The sequence below is a fragment of the Lissotriton vulgaris genome, chromosome 5 (assembly GCF_964263255.1).
Source record: "Lissotriton vulgaris chromosome 5, aLisVul1.2, whole genome shotgun sequence".
Classification (NCBI taxonomy): Eukaryota; Metazoa; Chordata; class Amphibia; order Caudata; family Salamandridae; genus Lissotriton; species Lissotriton vulgaris.
The window spans coordinates 218100919-218123559 of NC_141693.1; the positions used below are offsets into that span (position 1 = coordinate 218100919).

Here is a 22641-nt window from a genome sequence, read left to right on the forward strand (position 1 = left end):
TAGAGGAAGGCCGTCCAGCTCATGCCCTAATAGGGATATACCTGGGGCCTGCTATTGACGATTTAGATTGTTCAAAGTTTACCAAAAGCTTCTACAGTTGTTTGCTTGCTGTCATAGTACAACTTTGCCCAGAAAGTGTTTGTTTCTTTTTTATTATCAGTCCAGATGGTCTTCATATTTTATAATCAGCCCTGATGGTCTTCCCATATTCTTTTTTTGTGGATCTTAAAATTTCTAAGCTAATTCCAGTTTTGTTCCTTTCCCTCCAAGCAACCCTCAGTGCCTGGTTTAACTGCTTCTTAGCCATGTGGCATGCCAGTGAACTTGTTTTCAATTTTGTCATTTTCTTAAAGGGGCCACATCTTTTTGTCATGTGTAGGCCCTCTGTGCCACTATTTTCACTTGCAGGTTGTAAATTTGTGCCATGTTGTTATCTGATCTAAGCTTAACCTTTTGCACACTTCTATTGCGTCCTTGGCAATATCGGTGATCTTCTTCATAGAGGTTTTCAACCATCACAGTTACTTATAATTTTTTATATATTGTGTGCCAAGCATGGTCAATTCACTCTCACCAACCTGTCTTGCCATTTCAACACAAATGTTTGTGGAAGATGGTCGCTTTCTGAGCATTCCGAGATTTAGAAGGAGCAGATAGTTGGGAAGAGAGTAAGAGATACAAATGTGTAATCTAGAATGGACTTGGACCGTGGACCAAAGTATGTAAAGTTTGCCAGACAGTCATTGGATAGTGTGTGATTAAGCGTATTCAAGTGTATTCAACGTTCAACGCAAAGTTTTTCTACTTTTATTGTTTCGTTTTCTTAGATTAAAAACTTTAGGCTGTATGTCCGAATGGATGTTCTGTCCTTTAAGAAAATCATCCTAGTAGGATGTATATTGAAATCACCTGGGATGATACATTTTTGTTCTAGAGATCGATTCATAAGGTTCAGAATAGTTCTTGGTGACTTCGTTTTTTAGGTCTCGCCTGATCCAACGCGTGCGCTGTGAGACATTTAGTAAGTGGGTTTTCAAAGTGCTACCCAAAGGCTTTTGCTGGCCTCAAGCGTGCGGTTACGCAAGCGTGAATTTGCACAGCTGTCATCTGGCTTTCTGTATTGGCTCATTAACCCTTACAGCGCGTGAATCACGCTCTTCCGCTCACACTATCCCCTCCCTTCGCCCTCCTCGTCAGCTTCATTTGTCTCTTCTATCGCTGTGAATCATGCTCCTCTGCTCGCACTTCTCCCTCCCTTCTCCCCCTCCCTCTTCATCAGTTTCATTTGCCTTAATGCATGCAATATTACTTTCACTTTCATGGCTGCGCGGCCTCGTCAGTTTCATGGCTGCACGGCCAATGCTTGTTGATTCCCAAAACCTGCATGTATTGAATCGTATAATTCCCGGAAGGCGATTTCCCAGGGAAAGAGCCTAGTCTCCCTATATAAAGCCACAGGTAGAAGGCATTTCTCTATTTTGTTAGATGTTTTTAGAGCGAAAGTACCAGCCTCCCTGTTATATGGCATTGAATTAGTTGACCTAAAAAAATGGAGTTTTCTAAACTCGGCAGAGGGAAAAATTCTTCGGAGTTTAATGTCTGTTGGCACTGTAAATTCGACTGCTTCCTTGCGTCAGGAATTGGGTTTACGCAGCAGCAGGGTTCAAGGTCTTGCTAGTATCATACGTTGGGTAGTAGCATTATCTAAAGGTGAACCCAATACCTTGAGAGACCTGATAAAAAAGGAATTGCTAGGTTCTTTTAATGGCTTCTCTTCAATTGTAAAAAATTTCAGATTTGCTGTGTTGCAATTGAAACTGGATGAGGAGACTTTATTTTCACTCTCCTCTCATCAATTAAAAACAGTTTTGAAGTCAGCCTCTTGGGAATTGGGGTTTTGTCTTGATAGAGACTTTTGTTTAGTGAAAAAAGGTTGTACGCCTGTTATTGAATCTTATACCCTGCGGAAAGCTCAACCATATATGTACTGGAACATCTCCCATGGCGTGAGACGCCTGGTGTACTTATTAAGACATAATTTGCTTCCACTAAAAGTTTTACAAGCCAGCTGGTATGGTGGTTCGGCACGCTGTGATCTTTGCCAATTACATGATCAGGATTTAGATCACGTGATGTTCGTTTGCCCTACACTGATGCCATGCAGGCGTAGATGGTTAAGATCAATTTGCTTACAACTTAATATACTATCAGCGTCTTCATTTAAGGCAGCCTTAATTAAACCTCCTAATGAAATGTTTGTTTGTAGACTGTACAACTTTTTTAAATGTTTTTTGGATTTGTATTAAGATATTTCTTGTGATTATGATGAAATTATCTTTTTGCTTCCCTTCTATTTTAATATTTGTGCTTTGTATGTATATGTTGTTTTTATGTGGACCTCAAAATGAGTTCCGTATCATAATAAATAAACTTTGCTGGAAACTTCGTATAATTGCTCACTATGTTGTTTAACATAGTGTACTTATTTGGAAAATTGAGATATCTAGTATTTATAACCTTATTACTGACACGTTTGTAAACGTGGTGACGGAGCCACACTTCAAGGGTAGGCATTGTGTCAAAGTAAGAAGCCGTGGTCAGAAACTTAACACACTGTTTTCTCAAACTTGTTCCACGTTCACCAGGCTGCGTATTTTTTTTCATAATCCTCAGCTTGTTTTCTGGAAATTGAGTCATAAACATTTATGATCACAATTCCATATCATGAGTTCTGGCCCCCGGCACGCCGACATCTTTGTGCATGTGTGTATCGTAACACAGAAATTGCCTTTAAGGACCTCCCCCCTAGCTCTTGCTTTACGCTGACTCCTTGGATGGAGTGGCGACCAAGGTCTGAAGTACACAGAGCACACACATTCAATTCCACTCGTGTGTTGAACCTTGTTCAGGATCTATTACTTGAGGTGCTGATATCCATGCGTTTCTTTCCTCCTCTCCGAAGTCCCCCGCTGTAGTCGTTTCTGGTAAGCCTCCCACTCATTGGTCTTGTTTAGAAAGGCTGCTTCACTTCAGGGAAAGTGACACATTTTCTGTGTACAGCAGCATCATCACACATTTAAGTTCAACAAAGCTCTCAATGTATGTCAGTAAGCAATTTTTATTATTGTCCTCGAATCACTAATTTATGTGTGCATGGCAATAGTAGTTTATTTTATTAGTTTGGTTAGTAGCAGCTCCCAAAGTCAATTTTTTGTTGAATATATGGCACAGTACAGGGATTACATTTTAAACAAAGTTGCATCAGGCACTGAAATTGATTCTCCAACATGTTATAATTTCTACTGTAGCAAGAATTATGCTTAGATTTACGCGTGATCTGCTGCCACAAAAAAGTTGTTTGAGTCCCAGCAAGGGCTTCGGGTGTAATCCTTGAAAAAATTATACTTAGTGATTTAGCATATCCATTCTAACATAGAGCAAGTGTGTGTTGGTTATGTCATGTTTTTCCCTGTTCTCTCTGATTGGATGGTTTAGTTTGAACCTTATACGCAGCCTAAACACAATCTTATCCCATGATTCCACACCCTAAAAACAACGAAAGGGACAGCCCGTTTCATATGGTGTTTTATGCAATGGAATAGTACCTCCACAGTGTTGCAGACGTATAGGCCCACTGATTGAAAATGTTTTTTTTTCTTATAACATTTACAGTAAAACCGCCATTACACTAAGGGCGGAATGCTAATGGACTAAGTCTCCCCTGTTTCAAGCCTGATCTGTGTAGGCTAGAGAGGTGCTTCACGTGCTAGGCATAACAGCTTTTCATATTGCCCACATAAGTGATACTGTACTGCATGGCTAATTACTTCTAAGGTCCCAAAGGCAAGACCAATTAGCTATGCCAATGCTTGTTAAACCAGGAGCTGGTTGGATGTGGACGATGAATATAATGAAGGCACTAGTTATGAAGGGGATAAGGTTATGGTAGCACCTTGATCTGTCCTGCTAAAGATAGGGCAGTGTAAATAGCCACCACCCTATAGTATATTTCCTACTGATTCAGTAAGACCATGCGTTTGGACAACATAAGTTTCAACACTATGGGGACTGAATCCACTCATATGTTTGCCTATTTGCTGGCAAGCTCACAGTGTGCCATCTGGACCCCTAAACCTCACAAGGTACTGGGTGCTGCCCGCAAACTCAGATCATGACAACCCTAATTCCCCCAAGGAATTCATGGATAAAATCTACCCTTGCATTGTTATCTCAGGCATGCTCAGCGGGAGATACAAGAAATACAGATTGGTATTTCCAACAATTATTGAAGCAATTGCATTCTTGTGCTGCAATGATTAGTAGAAGGAAACAAATCAGCGTAACCAGCATTACGAGAATGGTGAAAGAGGGGAATAATTCAACCATTGTGATTATTATATTGATATTATGAATGCAAATACTTCTACTCCTACCTAGCACTACCTATCCTAGAAAGCATATGGTGAATGCAGTTCAGCCAGATACATTGGAGTGGTCCAACTCCCCATTTACCTGTGTGCATGTGCCATCTGGAAGCCAGTCTGGTGTAGAACAGGCTGCTGTCCCTCTCAGGATAGTGATGAGATTCAGTTGTGCCAGAATTCAGACACAAGTGAACAGGACAATCCATAGAAAGGCTCCTCTGCCGAACAAAGGATTAGGGCAGTTTATATAGTGAAAACTGGACCCATTCGCACTGTGTCGGAGTTCAGATCCTGCTGTCATTTTTGATTCTACCAATTCAGAGCGGTCTTAGAACAGACTACAACATGCAAGGAAAGTTTGCGTTATGTACTTGGTCCTTGGACAAAATGTATGATGCTATGCTAATGTGCCTACAAAGAAATGTATCTGTAACAAAACACTTTCTGAGTATCCTATTGCACATAAACACACAAAACGCAAGCAACTTTAAATGTGAACATGTAAAAATGGGAGCGTTTGTACCCTATTAACCTCATGACACCCTCAGCAGGACGGGCATTTTGTTTTTGTGCTTTTTCTGCAGGCTTATGATGGTATGAATAGCCTGAGATTGAGGGCGGGGTGCCTGCCCATGTCTCCTGGAAGGAGACTGTCAGATTGTTTCTAAAACAGTAGAATTTCGTTGCTCTCCATTTTGCTTTCCAAGCCGGCAATATTCCAAGAGCAGAGTTTTAGGCTTATCGCATGTCCCCTTTCTTCGACTTGCAAGTTCATTGTCTTCTCTCCGCATTTAGGGTTCCAGAGTCTGATTCCGTGAAAGCGCTTTTTTTTTCTTTTTAGCGCTAGTTAGTTTACAGGGGAGCTGTTGCTTGCTGTCGATTTGCCACTTTCACCCCTTAGCACTAAGACAATTGATGGTATGTCGGTTTTCTTAGGCGGTGATGATCACGCCAATAAGGCAGGATAACGAGGTGGTGTGTAGGAAGCTGGGTCTGTCTATACTATACCAAAATAAGATATAGTATGCGCAGAGTCCAGTGGTACCCCAAAGGTAGGCAGAGGTTACTCTTTATTTGTGGTAGTGTGGGCGAGCAGTAAGGCTTTATCAGAGGGTAGTGTTAAGCATTTGTTGTACAGACTCAATCAGCAAATGATGTCACACCCTTAAAGACTGAACTCAGACCAATTTTGTTTGCATAAAAATATTAAGTTATTTTATTTCTAGAACCAAGCCACGCCTGGCACAGGTATGTAAAATAAATGCTTTGCAAAATATTATACAGTGTTTACAAGTGAATTCAAGTTCAAATGCAGTTGTTTTTAAATACTGGTAAGTCAAGGAATTAAAATCACTGTACAGATTACTTTTTAGTTACTTTTTTAGATAACTTTTTAAGTTACTTTTTCTACTCAGTGTGATATGCCTAGATGTCACGCTGGGACTTTCCAAGAGAAAAGAGAATTAAAATCAGTTTTGCACAATTGTAATTTTTCAGGTTTCCATACAAATCAACTCCATACTTTTTCCAGAGAAAGGAAGATATCGATTACCAGGTAAGTACTCGGTCTTTGAGTTTGAGTTTCTGGTGTTAGAACAAGGGTCCCCCAGGGTCTAGGATGCACTCTCAAAACACCCTCAGCGGCACTAGAGCGGCCAGGTGCAGAGTGCTGACGCCCAATGTTATCCAATGGTGGATAAGAGACCTCCGGTTGGTGGCTGCTTACGAGCAGGCCACTGGGTTGTGGGAGCAAAGCTCCCAGTGTTAGGCTCAGGGCAAAGGGGGATCCGAGTTAGCACCCAAAGTACACCCGCAGCGGCGCTGGGGCAGCTAGGTGCAGGGTGCTGTTTTGTGGTCCTGTGCCCTGTTTTCTTCAATAGGGATCTTTGTTTTTTTGCTTTTAGCTGCAGGCTTGGTCCAGGAACACTTCCGGGAGGAACCAACAGCCGGGCAGGTAAGTTGGAGGGCTCAAAGACGTAGGTGCACCTCCGGTTCTTTTCTCGAGGGCGCAGGATGGCTGGATGCAGGGTTGTCTTTTGAGGTCGGATTTCACCTTACCGGGCCACTCACGTTGGGGGTGGTCTCCATGCAGAGACTGCAGGCGGCATCGGGGAGACCTGGAGGAGTCAACCCACGATAGACTCGCACTCTGGAGCGCAGGGGGACCTCACTGGGACTGGTAGGCCACTCAAACTCTGTCGTAGGGCACGGGTGCAGTGGATGTTCCAGGCTTTGGATTTCTTTGTTGTCGGAAAGCTCTGAGTCTTGCTTGGGAGATTCTTTTGAACAGAGCTGCTGTTCACAGGAGAGCCGGTCTTTGTTGAATGCAGTGAGTCCTCCTAGGGGGTCTGGAGGTCGCTGGCTGCAGGATAAGGCGACTTTTGGCGCAGGTTCTCTGGAAACTGCAGACGGGCTGGTAGGCTGGGGCCAAGTCAGTTGTTCTCTGCAGTCTCCTCTGCTGGGGTCTGCTTTCGTCCTTAGGTTGCGGTAATCTGTCTTCTTGGTTCAGGGCTGCTCCCTAAATACTGTTTTAGGGGTCTCGAGGTCAGTAGCCAATGTGCTGAGAAGTTTGATACCAAACTTCCTAGTTTTCAGTGAAGCCATTATGGTGCTGTGGCGTTCGTAATGACAAACTACCAGCACAATATACTCTTAATGGCATTACTGCACTTAGTGTCTAAGAATTGGTCTGGACCCTGTAGGGGTACAGGGCTCATGCACCTGTACCGTCTCCACTGGTGTAGTGCACCCAGCTTGAGGGGGGCTGACCTATGCCAGGGCAGAGGGTTGTAGGCATGGCACAAAGGCACATAGGCATGGCACACTGCTCTGGGATCCTAATGTGTAGCGCTACAGACTAACTTGAAGGGTAGCGTGAAGGTGGAGGAGGGTCATGCGATGAGCAAGCTGCACCAAACCCTGGGCTAGCCCCCTCCCCACATCACAACCCTTATGAGACCCTGCTGTGCTGTACCTATTGTGCTGCAACCCCACCTCCTCGAGCCTCCCCATGAGCTTGATCCCGTTAAAGCCTCCGGTTCTCTGGTGAGCCTCTGGTTCAGTGGAGGTGGGCAGGCAAGCAAGGCAGGGTAGACTGTGTTATATGAGCAGGGCCATTGTAGCAGGGGTCTGCAGCCCACTCAAGCTGCCATGAAACACATCTCTCCCTAGAATTGGGTGCATTCTAGAAATGTGCTTTTGCACCGCTGCTTTGCACAGAAGGTTGGAAGGTCAGAGCTCCACATCTCCCGCTGGAATTGGGGCTGAACTACCCTAGAGAAGCTCCACTGGGACAGAAGCACCCCAATCCGTGGTGATTGAGCGGGCAGACAACCGGCGGATGAACAGCATGTCCGCATTGGGAAGGAGAAGGAACCCGGAAACATGTTCAGTTGAAGCCACAATAGATATAATTTCCCTACATTGACAGAACGAAACTATTTAGAAAAACTAAACAGTTATTTGTCACCTACAATAAACCACACACAGGCATGCGAAGAGAAGGGAGAATGAGTATTACTTGCGCTGGAGTATGACCATTGTAAGAATTTTCAATCTATCAAGAGCTCAAAGGACAAGGTTGCATTCACCCCTCCACAACCAAACTGGGTAATGTAAAAAACAAAACCACATGTTAAAGATAAACAAATTATATCCTGAGCTAAACAACAATATATCAATACAGATAAAATAATTTTTCAAAAAGATGAGTAATCTTCAAATCTTCTGTTTATTAGTTCCGTCTTTCTTCATAAACCACACTAGCCGCCAACATGTGTTTCGTTCTGGTACATTTAACCATGGACTTCTTCAGTGCTAGAATATTGTAATACATATAATCAGAATTACATAACACATACAATACAATATAGCAAACTATCTAACAAATACACACCTCCATTCTATCCTCTTGTTAATTCCCTAGTGGCTGAATATACATACAACAAATGCTCTTGTGGGATGTTTAATTTTAACCTTATACAAACAAAGTCGAGCACCACAAGTTTGCAAGTACATGAGTAAGTACTTCCCTCTTATATAAAGCAAAACATGTGATAATCTGTACGCAGCAAATACAAATTAAAAACTTAGTGTTGCCGCTCCATAGCCATGTTTGTCCAAACCCTACTGTATGAATTTCCAACACGTAACCAAGCCCAAGTGGTCCAAGCCGTACTTTGTACACTTTCAATCCTCTGCAACATCATTGGCTAACCACAGCTTACGGCAGAACTGCTTTAGAGTCTATGCAGTGCCTGTGTACTGTATCTACAGCTACACATGCCACGACTGAAAATGTTACTTACCGTGTAAGCATCTGTTCGTGGCATATAGTACTGTAGATTCACATGTGCCCGCCCAGTTCACCGGAAGCCTCTATTGCTGCAGATGCTTTGTTTTACTTGTCGTTTCAACATTCACTTGCATGGTCATCTATTTCCACTTCTGTGTTCTGTCCCCATCCTTACCGTCTGTGGGAAAACAATTTAACGATTGAAGGGATGCCCTTGTGCATAACCTGTCATAGGAGTCCTACCTCGTGATTCGAAAGACTTATTTGAAGAAATACTAGTTATACACATGAAAGCCCAACACTAGATGGCAGGAGTATGCAGAGCATGTGAATCTACAGCAGTACATGCCACAAACAGGTGCTTACAGGGTAAGTAACATTTTCCGTATTGTCATGGAACGTTCCTTGCTCACAATATGTTGTGTAACTAAGGCACAGAGCTATAAATCGATGTGTCTTGGAACTAAAGGAGGTTGTCTGATTCTGTTATAGCCCTGGATCGTGTCTACCTGAATATAGCATAGGCAAGTATAAGTAGTCAATCGTTGTTGGCTGATTTAAGTAAAAATGTACAGTTCTCAATATTGTCATCATTGGTGGGACGATGTACAAAAACAATATAATTACATGCTAGATTAACGGTCTTTGGTCACCCTCTTAGACCATGTACAAGCCTTTTAGTCCTCAAAACCGTTAGAGTTGGGTTATTAGTGACTGATGTTCATGAGTACCACCTTAAGACCATACACATGCAGGAACAAAGTCTGACACCTTCAATGATACCCTTGGAATAAGTTAGATTTGTTGTATTAGGTATGTAGTCTTTACCCTGTGGTCTTTACTCCTCAGGACATTACGTTACCACGCGGGTAAATACCAGCCAAAGGTAAAGGAGGTAAGGCGTTTTTAGGGTTTAGGGGCAGGTAGAGGGAAGGGTTTTTAGGGTTCAGGGGCCGGTAGTGGTAAAGAAAAGTATGTGTTTTTTAGGGTTCACAGGAGGGTAGAGGTTAGGAGGAAAAGGTTTTTTTATGGTTCAGGGAAGGGTAGAGGTGAAGGGCGAGAAGGGTTTTTAAGGGTTCAGGGGAGGGCATAGGTAAAAGAGAGGTTAGTGTTTTTTTTTTTTTTTAAGTGGGTCTTTGGGCTCATTCCCACAAAAAAAAGAATGAATAGCAGTTACTACAACACCATTGTGGGGCAAAGGCATGCATGGTAAAGAAGTCTTGCATGGTATCACAGCGCTTTGTGGAAGTCAATGCATTGTAATGCCTACAGGGTAAAGACCCACGTTAAAAAGTCTGATATTCGTTGTGTGATTTACATACATCTGACTGGGGAGAGACTAAGCAAAACTCACGGTATACATAAGGTATGTTGCAAGACCTGCAGAAAAGTTACCCACCTTTAGCATTGCGTTGTTCCTCATACATTCTCCCCTGTGAACTTGCACCACTTATGAGAAAACTAGCAGCGCTGTGAAACTTGTAAAATGCGTAGTACAGTGTTAAGGTAGCTTGACAAATCATTTTTCATAATGAACAAGAGGCCATGAAATCACCTGTTTGTTTTTTTCAGAACAAAATCTCAGATTACGAGAAGAGGAAGGTAAGACGAATGCACGTAGATTTAATGTGAATCTTTATTTTCTTTACTTTTAATGTACCTCTCTTTCTTCTATGGCAATAGGAGCCAACTTTAACCACACTGTATAACGGATGATTGGGAAATATTCAATTTCTGCTGTTCTCTAGTCGGAAAGCATCCTAATGAATGTCTTCTTGTGGAAATAATTGTGAAGATTTACTTTTGCAAACATTTTACTTTAATTTGGCTTGATGAATACAAGCTGGCAGATGGCCAGACTGACAACATGGGGGATTCTTTATTTTCCTATGTTCCTTGGAGAGGAAATGTCCATACTCTTTAACTTTGCCTCTCTCTTCCTCTGTTTCTTTTATCTTTTTTTCTTCACCTCAGATCTCCCCCTCTTTGAGTTTTTATTTTGTGAGATACCTGCCTTGTAACCTCCTTTATGAGCCCATTCTCCGTTTTTTTTTCCTTTCCTCTCTCTATTTCGTCCCTGCTGTATCTTTTTTTCTCGCTCACTGCTCTTGAACAGCTCTCAAGGTCCCTATGTCCATACTTAAGTAGTTTGTCTAGAATAGGTTTTTCCCTGCCTTTTGGGAAACCAGTAACTGATGTCTCCTCTGACCTCAGGTGGACCTTGGAAAAGTAGTATAGCTTTTCTTACCATATGGCCATGGCCTAGAAACACTGGAAGGTAGAACCGTGATGTAGGATAGCCTGTCCAGTGACTGAAGTGGCCGTGAAATAGAGCTCCCCAAATACTCTGCAGCTGAACTGTACCCTTGGACAGCTAAGCCAGCCCCAGCAGTAGCTTCTCCCCAATTGAGTACATAGGTTACTGCTCCATTGAGTCTATTTGGGGCAGGAGGGATTGACTCTGTTCCAGGTGGTGAGGGGGAGGGAAATCGGGTCAGAGATGGCTTAGGAGGGTCCAGCAAGAAATATAGTCCTTGCTGAACTGTTATATGACTTGCCTGGAAATTAGAACATTTCTTGTGTATTGTAGCCATGGCTGTGTATTATTACCTAGGTTTCTTATGACAGCATCTACCTAAATATTTACTTTATGCAGAGGTATTTTTGCCATGCTTAAAGGTTCCATGGGCCCCTGTGCAAACAAGGTTGCTGGACTCCCTGCCTTCTAATTGTATAATAGATTCAGCAATAAATATGGTCAGTGGGCCCCTTCAGTCCCCTGTGCCCCTTTGCCACTGCACATTTTATATCTACAACTTGCCCCTGCAGCTTGTTCTGATGGTGCGCTGCTTTTATAGCTTTACTTGTTTTCTTTTTTTTTCTTCGTAGTTTTATGTAGCGCGAACTTGACCCGAATGTATCAGAGTTTTACATGAACACCAGTTGCGTTACAGACGCACACATACATTTTTGTTAGGCATGGAGAGATTAAGTGATTTTCCCAGAATCACAGGATGTTAAGCGTCATTGCTGAGACTCGAACAGGTTCCTCCAGATTTGAGATCGACAGGCCTAGCCGTTGGGCTACATCCTCTCTTGCTAGTGCAAGCTACATACTTTCCCTAGCTACAGCTATTCTGCCCTCACTGTCCTCGTTGAATAGAGATTTGTAAAGCACTACTTTGCCCGAAGGCATCAAGGCGCAAATGATGGAATAAAGCCAGGTACAGATATAAAGACACAGGGTATAGAGGCCTATGAGTAGGCTTCAGTAAAGAGTAGAGTTTTATGGATGGTTTGTTATGGTTTCTTTGACCTCTGCCTTGTGTATTCAGGCACTGAATGGTACTTTTGCCCAGTCCCCACACTAAGTTATGTAGAGAGGAACTAGCAGCCTGTACGTCACCATTTACACCCCCTGAGAAAACCTTGGCCGGTTTTGAGGCCATGGTGTCAATAGTAGGCTCTATGTTAACAGCACCGGTGAGGGGTCAAACCAGTAATAACCCTAAATGGTTCGACCATAATTGCTCTAAGGCAAGCAGAGACCTGAGAAAGGCGTTAAAAATTAAACCTAGAGATCATGGTCAAATTAAAAATTTGCGCCTGATTTATAACAAATCACTAGCTACTCGGAAAAAAGAAATTAAGGCTAGTACTCTGGAGTCTCTTCTTGACCTATCAGTGTTGGGTAATAGTAATACATTTTGGCAAATTATTAACAAACCTCTGTTTGATCATCCTAGTGACACAGCTCTTGGCACTAACATCTCAGAGGAGGATTGGGTCACTCACTTTAGTGCAATTTTTAAGAGTAATGAGCAACGGGCAGAAAATGCTTTTTTAATTCCAACGGAGAACTCTCTGTGCTTTTCAGTAAATGAGGTAGAAAGGGGTATCCAAGGACTAACCAGTAATAAGGCTCCAGGCCCGGATGGATTGCCACCGGACCTTTTTAAATCCAGTATCTCCTTTTGGGCCCCTGTCCTTACTGCCGTAGTAAATGCAGCTTCGATCTCGGGGTGCCCAAGGTCGTGGGGGTTATCGACCATAGTCCCTGTATTTAAAAAGGGCGATCGCAGCAGCCCGTCATGCTACAGGCCAATATCCTTAATTAATTCTGTAGCCAAAGTGGTAGGTGGCATAATCTTGAATAGGTTAACCACATGGGCAATCGAAAACAATATTATATCTCCCATACAATATGGCTTCAGACCTGGTCATTCGACAATTACACAGTGTCTGAATCTATATCTGATTTTAGGTAAATATACCCTGGCCAAGCAAGGAACTGTCCACATGGCCTTTATGGACTTATCATTCGCTTTCGATTGCGTGGACAGAGGTAAACTATGGGTCACCCTGTTAAAGATGGGCGTAGAGAAGAATTTAATTAACCTTTTGGCTGACTTGCACTCCGACACAAGAGCCAATGTTCGTTATACCCAAGATCTGAAAGTGACGGGGGATTTCAGAATAAATCGGGGTGTTCGACAGGGGTGTATCCTGGCTCCATTCCTCTTCAACTTGTATATTAATGAGTTGGAGGAGTACTTGCTAAAAACAGGAGCCGATTACCCCTTTGTAGGCCGAAAGGGGGTCCCTGTTCTGCTTTACGCAGATGATGCTGTCCTTATTTCTAGGACAGCAATTGGTCTCCAGAAACTTTTAAATTCTTTCTTTGACTTTATGGAGTCCCGAGGCCTAAGCATCAATAACTCTAAGTCCTATGTTTTGAAGACAGGCCAGGGTTCACGAAAATCTAATCTCTTTTGCATAAATGGGGGAAAAAATTCCTACCACCAATACCTTTTCATACCTTGGGGTCCTTCTTGATCACAAACTATCCTGGGGCCCTGCCGTCCGCAAGAAGAAGGGTGAGGTAACACGTGTTAATGCGGCCATACCTGGCTTTGCGAAAAAAATTGGCAATAGCCCGGTGGCCGCTTTACTTAAACTATACCAGGCAAAAAGTGTTGCCGTCGCTTGTTATGGAAGCGAGCTCTGGGGTTATAGCAAGTTGAGGGACCTGGAGGTCACAGAAAATAACTTCTTGAAGAAAATAGTGAGGCTGCCAAGGGGAACTGGAAATTTTTCAGTACATGAGGAGCTGGGTGTACCCTATCTAAGTGATAGAATAGCAGTGAATCCCGTGTTGTGCTGGCTGAATTGCTGGCTCAACAATGATATACCCCTGACTCATGAAATACTGAAAGAAGCCTTAACATTGGATGGAAGGTTTAAGGTCCCGTGGCTGAAGTATATTAATGACCGCCTGATTGAAATTGGTCGGCCTGATTTGTTTTTAACCCCAAACCTTATCACCAAATCAAACGTCATTTTTGTGAAAAATGCATTGATGACAACTAGGTATACTGCCAGGGAGGAGGTTGAGTTGCAGAAGGACAGTGTTAGGAAACACGTTCTACTTAAAACCTGTCTACAAATGGAACCATATCTATCATGGCCTATGACTGGCTATGAACGTTATCTGCTAACAAGGTTCCGTTTTGACCTGTTTCACCTCCTACTGGCGGTACCAAGTGGGGCCCAACGGGGTGAGGTGTTTCCAGCTTGCGGCTGCGACGGAAAGTCTCCGCAAGACCTGGCACACTTTTTATTCATTTGTCCTTATTACATAAGGCTATATTTAAAGCCATGCCTTAAAAAACTGAATTTTGCACAGATGAAACCAGCACTTTATTACCTTCAACTATTGAAATGCGATTGCACTTTATTTGTCTGTAACTTCCTGAAACTAGCAATTACCTTCAGGAAAAGTATGGAGGGATAATTATGCTGCTAATGCCGCTAGGCATTTTTTAATCTTCTATTGTACTGAAATTATTTATATATTTTTAAAATGTTTATGCTGCCTGTTGCTTCTGTCTTTTACATTGTCTAAAGAAACTCTTGTTTTATAAATGAAATATCCAGACTGTTTTTAACTGTTTGTTGATGAATTGTGCTTTTATGATTGTAAAGTTTACAATCGAATAAAGATATTTGATCTTGATCAGTCCCCACACTACATTTTCATTTTGTGTTTGCCATTTTAGGAACAGAAAATGCTTGAAAAACTGGAATTTGAACGTCGCTTAGACTTGGACCAGAGAGAACATGCTCAGCTCATTCTACAAAGTAATGATCAGAAGAATGAAATGCTCCAAACTGTGAAAGAGGTCTGTATTCAACGAACCACATTATCTGTTCATGCGACAATATGTTTTTTTAGCCACAGAAATCCAGAGCACTGGTTATGGCACTAAGGAGCGTATCTTTATGTTGGATGGTGCTGATAATGTGTGCCTTTTGTGCGTGCAGATAAACAATTGGACAATAGTTTATTGTCTCACTAGTGCTGTGTTGAAGTGTTCTCGGAAACTGTGGCCCGACACTTGCACTTAATGGCTTTAAAAATGTGGAGGCCATTTTCATACATGCCTACCTTTTGGTTCTGTGATCACGGATGTGACGTTATTCGACACTTGAATGGCAATATTCAACCAATTAGGAGTAGGTTAAGCACATAAAATTGTTGGGGAGTAAAAATACAAAGGGTCCAAAAAAGTCAATCTTTTGAGTGCCACATGCTGACCTCTCATTGATACCTTTTGTCCTCTGTGGGAAGTTGCTGAGCTGGTGTCTGTATTTTTAGTTGGTAAATGGGGGAGATTCTGCCAAAATGTGACCACAATAGGATATAATTCAGACCTTGGTTTACCCATATCAGCTGTTCTATTCACAATCGTGTTGTTAAAAGGTGATATGGTCATAGTTATATGGTTAGTAGTGTCCAAGGATCTTTGTGCAGTGAAAACGCTACGGGCATGTCATGATCTATCCTGAACCCTGGTATACCCACACACTGTCCTTATAATTTAGGCTGGTGGAAACCAGTTTCATCTTTAAGACTACAGGTGCTTTATAAAGAGAGTTGTCTCCTGGCAGGGACTGTTGTTGTCTCAGAGATGCTGTCTTGTCCAGGTGGAACTGATCATTGCAAAGAACTGCTAATCTCAGTATGAAGACTTGACGCCATTGTAAGAAGTAATTTAAGAGATGACACTTAAATGCCTATATGGAATTTCTTCATAGACTCACTCCATTGTCAGAATTTGCTAGCTAATTGATATTCTGTGTTTATAATAGCATAGTGATTACTTTGCTAAGAAATAAAGAAAAGAAAACAGGCAGATTCCTATGTTTTATGATCTGTAAAGCTGTAGTTGAAGCAAAATTATGTGCTTTTATGGGGAGGCTGACTTGGGGGCGGAACATCACCCAGACAACGTTTGAGCTTGATTACATCCAACTGTATGTATGTGCAGGTGCCTTCACAAGGTCTGCCAACTATCCTGTACTCTCTCCACTGAGTTTATTATATTTTATTAATTGTGTTTTAAGTAGCGCCATCAGGATTGGCATCATCCTGTGAAATGCATTTGATTTAGGTTATGTAATTAAATGCATACAGCTAAAAGAAATGGTTAGTAACTTTAAGCATTATTACAATCGTCCCTTTAAAGCATATATTGAGTAATAAGCTTCACCAAACAATGCAGTTTTGCTCTGCTGGATGAATAAAAAGTTCCTAGCTATCGTAAACAAAAGTTTCAATTCTATTAAGGACACAGAGGTGAGGATTATGCTTAGCTCTTTCATTTTATTCACTAAGCAGCCTTAAACAATAACACTTAAATTCAAAGTCCCATGAATCTTTGCTGTAAACTCAAGTACAATGACAACATTAGAGTAAGCCCCATATAGTCAAAAGCAAGGAAACGCACTTCATCTTTCTTCGTGTGAAACATCCTGATCGAAGCGTTCCTTCCAGAATTCTTGCTTCTGCTCTGATCCTATGAAAAAACAGGACAGGGAAGATACGTTCCAGAACATGGTAAATCATCAATTAAATGACCCATCAGTGTTATCAATGCATTGCAAGACTACATTGAAATAGATGTTTTCCATTTAAATCACTGCGTCATCCATAAATTTACTTATCCGCAATGCCGTAAGCTTCATAGAATAGAGGGAGGGTAATGATATGAATCAAATCGCCTCCGTGTCCTTCATAGAATTGAAACTTTCCTTCACGATAGCTAGAAAATGTTATATTTTATATCCGGACTGGAGGATCAGATACATGGTAGTTTAACGCTGGTTGACAACCAGCAATGCTATGTCTGTGATGGCTTAAAAGTAAAAGGTCTTAAACGTAGAGTCCGAAGACCAATCTGTTGCCCTGAGAATATCTTCTTGGTGCCCCTCAGGGAGAACGCCTTCGAAGTCATTGCTCCCCTTGTGGAGTGAGCCCCAAATAAAATGTGTCAAACCAGCTTCTTGTAGAACCCATGGGACCCATTGGGCGATAGTGGTTGCCAAAACCAGTTTGAAAGGTTTTTTAAGGACTATAAACAGTTGGGCCGTCCCTGAGGACGATACTGTTCAGTCATGGCTCTGTACGCTCTCAGGCAGCGAACCACACACAGTGTAGGATGGTAAGGTAAAGTAGGATAATGACCCACCCTGGTATTGGACTTAGTTCATCTAGAAATGGTGAATCATACACCCTTCGGGGTAAGCATAGGTGCTGTAATATTCAGTTCCCAAACATCTGACACTCGCAAGAAATGAGACATAACAGCATTGACAATTTACTTGTTAATGCTTTAAGTGACCAGTATTTGTTCTCTTGCCAGGATTGTAGCAGGATCGTAGCATTTGCAGCACCATATTGACGTTCTAGAGATGGGCTCAAAAAAGCCACTCGCAATATAGAGCAATATTTTATTAGGGTGAGCTATTTTTAGGGACTACTCGCTCATTCTGGCGTGCTGACAACAGATGTTCTGCTTGCTCACAAAGTGAATGAGCAATAAAGATGCCTTTAAATCTTGTTATCTTGGCACCTTTGCTCTGCTTTCAGAGACAGAGGTCAAAAGCCGGTTTGTCTTCCTACATTTATTTTTCTTTCTGTGACTGAAGTTAGAGGATTTTGTCAAATGAACAGTATGACTATTGAACTGTGCACAGCATGTGAAATGAAAGTCTGTAAGCTATCAGGCTTTTTTTCTAACGTAACACTGAAATAGCTAATAAATGAACTGTTCAAACATTTCAAATATATTTCACTAGTTATGAGGACACATGTTTGTAATTCTGTGGTATAAAAATATTTTTATAGGATCAAAACAAATTAGAACACTTTACTTGGTAATGTGCAAATGTTAAATATTTTTACTAAAACCCAATTTCCAAACCTTGTTTATGCGCTATTATCAGTAACACTCCATGTTAGTGGGAAGGTTTTGTGGCCGTTTTAATGGAAAATATGCTATCTGTAAATGACCGTGCACTACCACATCATGCTTTTGTAATATATTTATGAAAAGTGAGCTTTTAAACATGAACTGGGAATTATTACTGCTCCTGCCCTGCTCCGGACGTTGTCCCAGTAAATATTCCACTGTCACTGACCATTGGTGTTGCAGCCAATGATTCCAGACATCCCTGGTCAAGTCCACCAGTACCTTGGAACAGGCACCCCCCCACATGGTTTTTATACCGCACAGCTTAAATGTTGTCCATCTTTAAGAGAATGGAACAGGAAACTTTATTGACTGCTAAACTCCGCACTGCGAAAGATCCTGCTAGGATTTTTAGATAATATGTAGAGCCTTCTCGTGTTTGGACCACTGTCTTCCTGTGGTAACATCTCCGTATCGAGCTCCCCATCCCTGTTGACATACACCGGACTCAATAACCAGCTCCAGGGCTGACATGAAAATAGCCCTGTCGTTCCATGCCTGCTTGTGGTCGAGCCACCAGCGAAGCTTCGTCTGGGCAGTTCTCCTGGGCATACGTCAAACCCCTCCTGAGATATTGTACCTTCAGACGTTGGAGTGCTCGGTAGTACAAAAGGCCTGGTAAAATCACCTGGATGGAAGAGAACAGCAGTCCTACGATCCTGACCAGATGCCTGAGTGAGAACTTCTCTTATTTCCAGCATCTTGCGCAGTTTCTGGCGTATGAGAAGCATCTTTTGCTGGGGTAATTAGAGGGATTGTTACATTGTATCTATCTCAAAGCCCAAGAAGGCCAGTTGTTGGGCTGGGACAAATTCCGATTTTTGGAATGTCCACAATAAACCTCGGACCATGAAGAAGGGATCTTGTCATCTGTAGTTGGGTATACTAAGCTGGATTTGTCCTGATGCATCAAAAGGATGTCGCCCAGGTATACTTTGAGTCTGACCCCCCTTGCAAGTAGCCATTTCATGGCGGCCGCAGTACCTTGGTGAAGCACCAGTGTGAGGATGTCAGACTAAATATAAGGCAAGTGAATTAGTAGATCTGGCCGCCCCATTAGAACTGCAGAAAGTGGCTGTGGGGTAGAAAAATATGGATGGTGAGGTAGGAGTCCTTCAGCTCGAGCCTCACTGGCCAATCGTTGAGTATCAGGATGTCTGTGAGGAATGTCTGACAGAATATCGACGGACAAAAAATAGACCTACAGAAATATCGACACAAGAATATCGAAGGCAAGTATATTGACATCCTATCTACAACATGGTAAGTACAAAAATATCAAATAAAATATCGATGTTAAAAATATCGTTATTAAAAATATTGTGTTTTTTGTTGTTAAAAAAATATGTAATATAAACTAAATAAAATAAACATGGTTAAAAATATTTAATATATAAATGTATATACTTAATCAGTTTAAATATTTTTTGTATTAACTTATAAATTATGAACAAATATTATTATACATTACAAATCCATCTATACACTATACACATAAAAAATTAACATAAATAAAAACATAATTATATTTAATACATTTAAAAAACATTACATTTACTTTCAATAATTTTAAAATTAATTATTTACTACATTATTTACTACATTATCTAAAATAAAAAATATTAAATAGCTAAAAAATAAAACTACTATTCCAACTCCCCAAAAAAAGACAGTAAGGAAAATGTTCGATAGCGTAGGGCTTAAAATTACTATTCCCACTCCAGAAAGTGCAACAGTATGGAAAGTGTTGGATAGCGTAGGGGTAAGAATTACTATTCCAACTCCAGAGAGTGGAACTGTAGGGAAAGTGTTGGATAGCGTAGAGGTAATAAAAATGACTATTCCAACTCCAGAGAGTGTAACAGTAAGGAAATTGTTGGATAGCGTAGAGGAACAAATTACTATTTCAACTCCAGAGAGTGCAGCAGTAGGGAAAGTGTTGGATAGCCTAGGGGTAAAAATTAATATTCCAACTCCAGAGAGTGCAACAGTAGGGAAAGTGTTGGATAGCGTAGGGGTAAAAATTACTATTCCAACTCCAGAGAGTGCAACAGTAGGGAAAGTGTTGGATAGCGTAGGGGAAAAATTACAATTCCAACTCCAGAGAGTGGAACAGTAGGGAAAGGGTTGGATAGCGTAGGGGTAAAAATTACTATTCCAACTCCAGGGAGTGCAACAGTAGGGAAAGGGTTGGATAGCGTAGAAGTTAAATATAACATACTTATAAACACTTTTTGTATTTAAAATAATTAATAATTCAATTTTTAAATCACTCTAAATTATTTACAAATATCAATTAATTACTTTTTAATATACTAATTAAAAATATCAATAAATATTGAATAACGTATTTACCAATTAATGATTAATCAACAATAAATTAATTTTCAGAACCCAAAAATTAGAATATAAAATATTTACCAATTAATAATTGTCCAATAAATTATCAATACCCAACAATAAATGTATTAATTACTTAATTAGGTTTCAATTACTTCCAACACTATTCCCCTATTAACTCACAACACTAATCAATTAATCAATTTATAAAAGTTAATTACCAATGAATAAAAATTAATTTCCAATTACCAATTAAAAAAATAATTACCAATTAAAAAAATAATTGCTAATTAAAGGATTACCAATTAATTAATTAAAAATCAAATGATTATCAATGGAAATAAAAATAAATCATTACTTAATTACAGTTAATTTACTTCTCACACAATTCCCCTATAAACCCACAACCCGCTACAGAACTTACACGCAAACCTTTATTAGAATTAATTTATAATTCCTAAAAATTAATTATTAATTTAGTATAATTAAATTACTTCCCAACCTATTCCCCTATAAACTCACAACCCGCTCCGGTACTAAAACACAAAATTGACTTAAAAAAACATTATTAACATATAAAAAAATAGTATACATATAATTTAAAACCAGTAGAATACTTAACAAAAAACATATAACACATACATATTAAATACATAATAAAATACAGAACAATAATATAAATATCGATATTAGTAACATCGATATATTTGATATCGATATTACTAACTTCGATTTTAATTATATCGATATTAAAAAAATTCGATATTACTTACCTTAGGGTCGATATTCTGTCCAACGATATTCTTGACTTCGATATTCTATACCTTCGATATTACCAACTCAATATTTCCGTAGGTCGATATTTAGGATTCGATATTTAGACTGTGCCGCGTCTCTGAGGGAGTAGAAGTGGCGATACACTACCCACCTGTTTAAGTCCTTCAAATGTATTACCGTTTGATTACCCTTTCTTTTCCATCAGGAAGATGTTGCTCAGAAAACCCCTGGGGTGAAGAACGGAACTCCTTTCTCCAGAAGCTCTGTCATTTCTTGGTCTACATCCTGCTTCCCTTCTTGAGAGAGCACCAGGGGTGTGGGACACGAGTGTTGACGGGAAGTACCATAAAACTCTATGTGGAAACCCATCACTGTTTGGAGCACTCGTGCATCCCTTGTATGCACTTCCAATGGTGACTGAACCTCTACAACCTGCCTCCACCCCTTGTAAGAAAAAAGGGATATTGCTTATTGGTAGTTACACCTGCTGCATTGCTGGCTCCTCTGAAGGCTTCTTTGCCTCCACGACCTCTGCTGTGACCTTGGGAGAGGTAAAACCCTCTGGACTTCCTCTGTTTCTGCCATTGTATGGAGTGCCTCTTTTGGAGCTTGTGGGGGTTGGAATTGTACGCCCGGCTGCAGGAGTGCCCCCTACCTCTTCCAGCCCCTCCAAAAATCTTTTGGCCGAAGGCTTTGGACGGAAGGAGAAGTCAATGAGCTGCGCTGAGGCACGTGCCCCAGAGTGGGAGGAATGTGGGAGGGGCGCATCCTATCTGTTAAGAGTGCATGCCCTTCCACACCCCCTAAAGAGCCTGGCGGCGGCCCATGCACTTAGAGCAAGAGACGCGCTAAAAATGTCTAGAATGAGAAAGGCTAGTGTTCTCCGTTGTCAGGAGATGCGCCTCCTCCACGCCCCTAGAGGGTCTGTCTTCACCCCACGATCCTCGCTTCAGCGAGTGGGGCCCCACAGTCGCTTGCGCCCCCTAATGGTGGGCTCAGGATACCGTGTCGTTCGAGCTTGACACGTGGGGAATCCCTCAATGAGGGATAAGCATATTTCTGCACCTAACAGTTTGAACTACACTCATACAATGAGTAAAAGCGCTAAGTCCAAGACCAAATATACAACTACAAACCAGCAATATTTTATCAGGGCACATCAGCCTAGTAATTAGGACATAAAGGAAAAGCACTTATCTGGCAGATTAGCAGCGAAGACTGAGGAAGTGCTTTTCCTTGATGTTAATATATGAGACTTACTCCATGGTTATTGTTGCACTGACTTTACAGCATAGACTCATGGGATATGTAGTCTATAAAACTAACACTTAAAGTCAAAGGCTGCTGAGCGAATAAAATGAAAAGAGATGAGCATAATATGAGCCTCCGGTCCTGACCTAGAATATTAGGAGGCCATGTTGTGAATCAAGTAGTATGAGGCATGTGAGCTGTAGATCACATGGTTTGCATAAGATTGCCATCTAGTGTTGGG

General features: G+C 41.2%; 1 protein-coding gene across 1 annotated transcript in view; it reads left to right on the top strand.

Annotated features, from left to right (window-relative positions):
• The window catches only part of LRSAM1 (leucine rich repeat and sterile alpha motif containing 1), a 331526-nt gene that overhangs the window by 175855 nt on the left and 133030 nt on the right, over positions 1 to 22641 (top strand). Inside the window, exons 11-12 of the mRNA XM_086921200.1 lie at positions 10291 to 10320; positions 14778 to 14900. Coding sequence (XP_086777326.1) covers positions 10291 to 10320; positions 14778 to 14900 — 153 coding nt within the window. The remainder of the gene's footprint in view (positions 1 to 10290; positions 10321 to 14777; positions 14901 to 22641) is intronic.